The 2,826-nt window shown below is 41.7% G+C and overlaps 1 protein-coding gene across 1 annotated transcript in view; it reads left to right on the top strand.

Moving 5' to 3' along the window:
- The window catches only part of LOC101849347 (myb-like protein X), a 27,173-nt gene that overhangs the window by 2,745 nt on the left and 21,602 nt on the right, over positions 1–2,826 (top strand). The window contains exons 3-5 of the mRNA XM_035972447.1: positions 823–920; positions 1,801–1,834; positions 2,008–2,160. Coding sequence (XP_035828340.1) covers positions 823–920; positions 1,801–1,834; positions 2,008–2,160 — 285 coding nt within the window. The remainder of the gene's footprint in view (positions 1–822; positions 921–1,800; positions 1,835–2,007; positions 2,161–2,826) is intronic.

Here is a 2,826-nt window from a genome sequence, read left to right on the forward strand (position 1 = left end):
CCCCTCTCTCTCTCTCTTTCTCGCTTGCTAGATCGCTCTCCCTTTCAATGTCCCTCTCTGTCTCTGTGTTCTTTTATCTGCCTAGGTCTCCCCTTCCTTATTTCTCTATCTGCCCGTCTGTCTGCCTGCCCGTTTGCCATTCTCTCTCTCCCTCTCACTCCCTCTCTCTCCCTCTCTCTCCCTCTCTCTCCCTCTCTCTCTCCTCTCTATTTCTCTGTGTGTGTCTCTCTCCATGTTCTTCCATAAAAGCTTCCACGCCAAGAATTTTCGAGACATAATTATACTTAATTTCCCAACAACTTTGTCCAACGCCAGATCATGGCGGAGATTTGAGTAAAAAGTTATCTTCATTCTGAAGTTAAAAATTTTTTTTTTTACCGAATTGATTTTAATTTTTTGCCAACTTCTCTTAGGACTTTCACACAGTTTTTGTTCACTCTAAGATACGTCATCGGCTGTCCCAGGCACGCCCTTTGTGTCTATTTCAGCGCAATCATTTCAACGTCTCATTAAACATTTTAGCTCCTCGTGACAGGCAACAAAAGCAACAACAAACAAACAACTACCAACCCCGCCTTCCCCCCACCTAAAAAACCCAACAAAACAACAACAACAACAACAACAACAACAGCAACAAAACACAACAAAAACGACAAACCAAAAAACCCCCCCAAAAAGCCAAACAAAACAAACTGTACTCTAAAGTCTCTTAGACTGTCTAACCCAAAAGGTGGGAGCATTTTTATAGCTTTCTATCTGTCAGAGAAATTGCGCTAGGCTTTAAAATCACAGCGATGAGGTCTTTATTGCTGTATTCTGTAGGTTCTGCAACAGCCAGGGAATCCGGTGTGAACTCAAGGGGACATTTATATGTAACACCACACTTCTGGAGAAAGGATCTGCCTCTTTAGAAGGCGAAGGTGTTTTCTGAATTTTCTGTCAGTTTACTTTCCCTCTCATTCATTCTTTCTTTCTTTCATTCTTTCTTTCTTTCATTCTTTCTTTCTCTCTTTCTTTCTTTCTTTCTTTCTTTCTTTCTTTCCTCATGGACACAATATATATTATATCGGGGATATGTAATATTTATGTGTACTATCTATCTACCTAATGTATTTGTTTATCTATCTCACAAAAAACAACAACTAATAAGTCTAAATTTACACAATTCGGGAACCGCAGGTTTAAAGTGTAAACATTCCCACAAGATCGAAGTCCAGTTTACGTATTTTATTAACGCTGCCACTACCATGATATTCTTATCCTATTCTAGATGGACAGCTTGTGTCTTTGATGCAGCTGGTTTGCCGCCTCACTGTCGCTCACAGGAGATTTCAGTTCGATTCCCGTGTGGAGAGTTTTATTAAGTACTTCGGTCTTCCTGCTAGGATATTGTATCCCTCTCACCCCGGGTTGACCCATGCAGGCAGGGTTGTAAGCCCGCCTTCTATGATCTAAATTGTGTCTATGGGGGTGTAGAAACGTCTATATTAACAAAAAATATGTAGATGGACACAACTATGAGGGGTGCCGTCTCATAAATAGCTTTACCTCGTATCTTCTACCTTCTCCTTAACCCTTCGAGCCCTAGCCAGCGGTGAACAGGTGAGCGAGACCCTATCCCCAACATGACTCGTCTGCGACAAAACGCGTGCGGGAAACCGTGTTTACAACACAGGACGTTATTAATTATTTTGAAGATCTTCCCGAATAAGATGCTGGCATTGACGAGGACTACCCTGAATGGGATATGGAATGTGATTCTGACTCTAATATGAAGGTTAGTTATATTGTATCTCTCAGGAGCTCAGGCAGAGGAGCATGGTGGCACCAGGAGGTCAGAGCTCAAAGGGTTAATGTCTGCAAGTGATGCTGTTGGAGCTCTGATGACGCTGACATAATAACAGATCTTCATCGTTCACTGTCCTCTGCTGTCCGTGTTGCCTCCGTTTAGCCCAACTGCGCTGAAAAAGGTGTTAAAATAAGCAAACCACGTACATTTTTCTACAGTGACGGCCATCTTATCCGCTTCGTGTCGTGCCTGGAGGAACTAGAGAGTCTGTGTGATGGCAACAGTTCTAGTGACAACGTCCTGAGCCGACTGGTCAGTGCAGAGAGGGTTAAGGAAGCCGTACCAACTTTGTGCAAACATCAGGACGGTATGTAGGCGCATAGTTGTACCCTCACTTAAGAGGATATAAATAGAAAAATATAATTATTCTTAGGTCGTTGACCCTAACCTTATCACGTTATGACGCAGTGAGTGTTGGCTGGTAGAAAAAAAGGTTGTTTTGTGGGTGTGTGTGTGGGGGGGGGGTATCGTTATAATTAAATATCATTTCCTTCCCGATATGCTGTTTGTTTTTTTCCAAGGTCCTTTCATACGCTCAGAAATTATTTTAATGCAGTAAAGTGTTCCTTTTCATTATTTTTAGCAAGGCTTCCTTTGATATCTTTGTCTAGTGATCTTTTCACTTGGGCACCCCTAATGCTTCCTTTTGTTTTCCAGGGCATGATATTCCTTCGGGTGTCACCGAGAATCCTTGGCTCCTGTCATCGATCTTTTCGGTTCCATTCTTTCATAAGACGGCAACGTGGCACTTAGAGAGATACCTTTTTTCTATAGCGTGTCTTGTTTCGTAATAAACTGACCCCAGAGCTATTTAAAGTTCAGTTAATTCAAGAGTTAAAAAATATCCCAGTTTGTTTCTTCTATTCCCTTGCCTTGAGGTTGTTGCTGAGTTAGGGCGCATATGATCTATCTATCTGTTTAACTATCTATCTATCTATCTATCTATCTATCTATCTATCTATCTATCTATCTATCTA

The sequence above is a fragment of the Aplysia californica genome, unplaced genomic scaffold (assembly GCF_000002075.1).
Source record: "Aplysia californica isolate F4 #8 unplaced genomic scaffold, AplCal3.0 scaffold00022, whole genome shotgun sequence".
Taxonomy (NCBI): Eukaryota; Metazoa; Mollusca; class Gastropoda; order Aplysiida; family Aplysiidae; genus Aplysia; species Aplysia californica.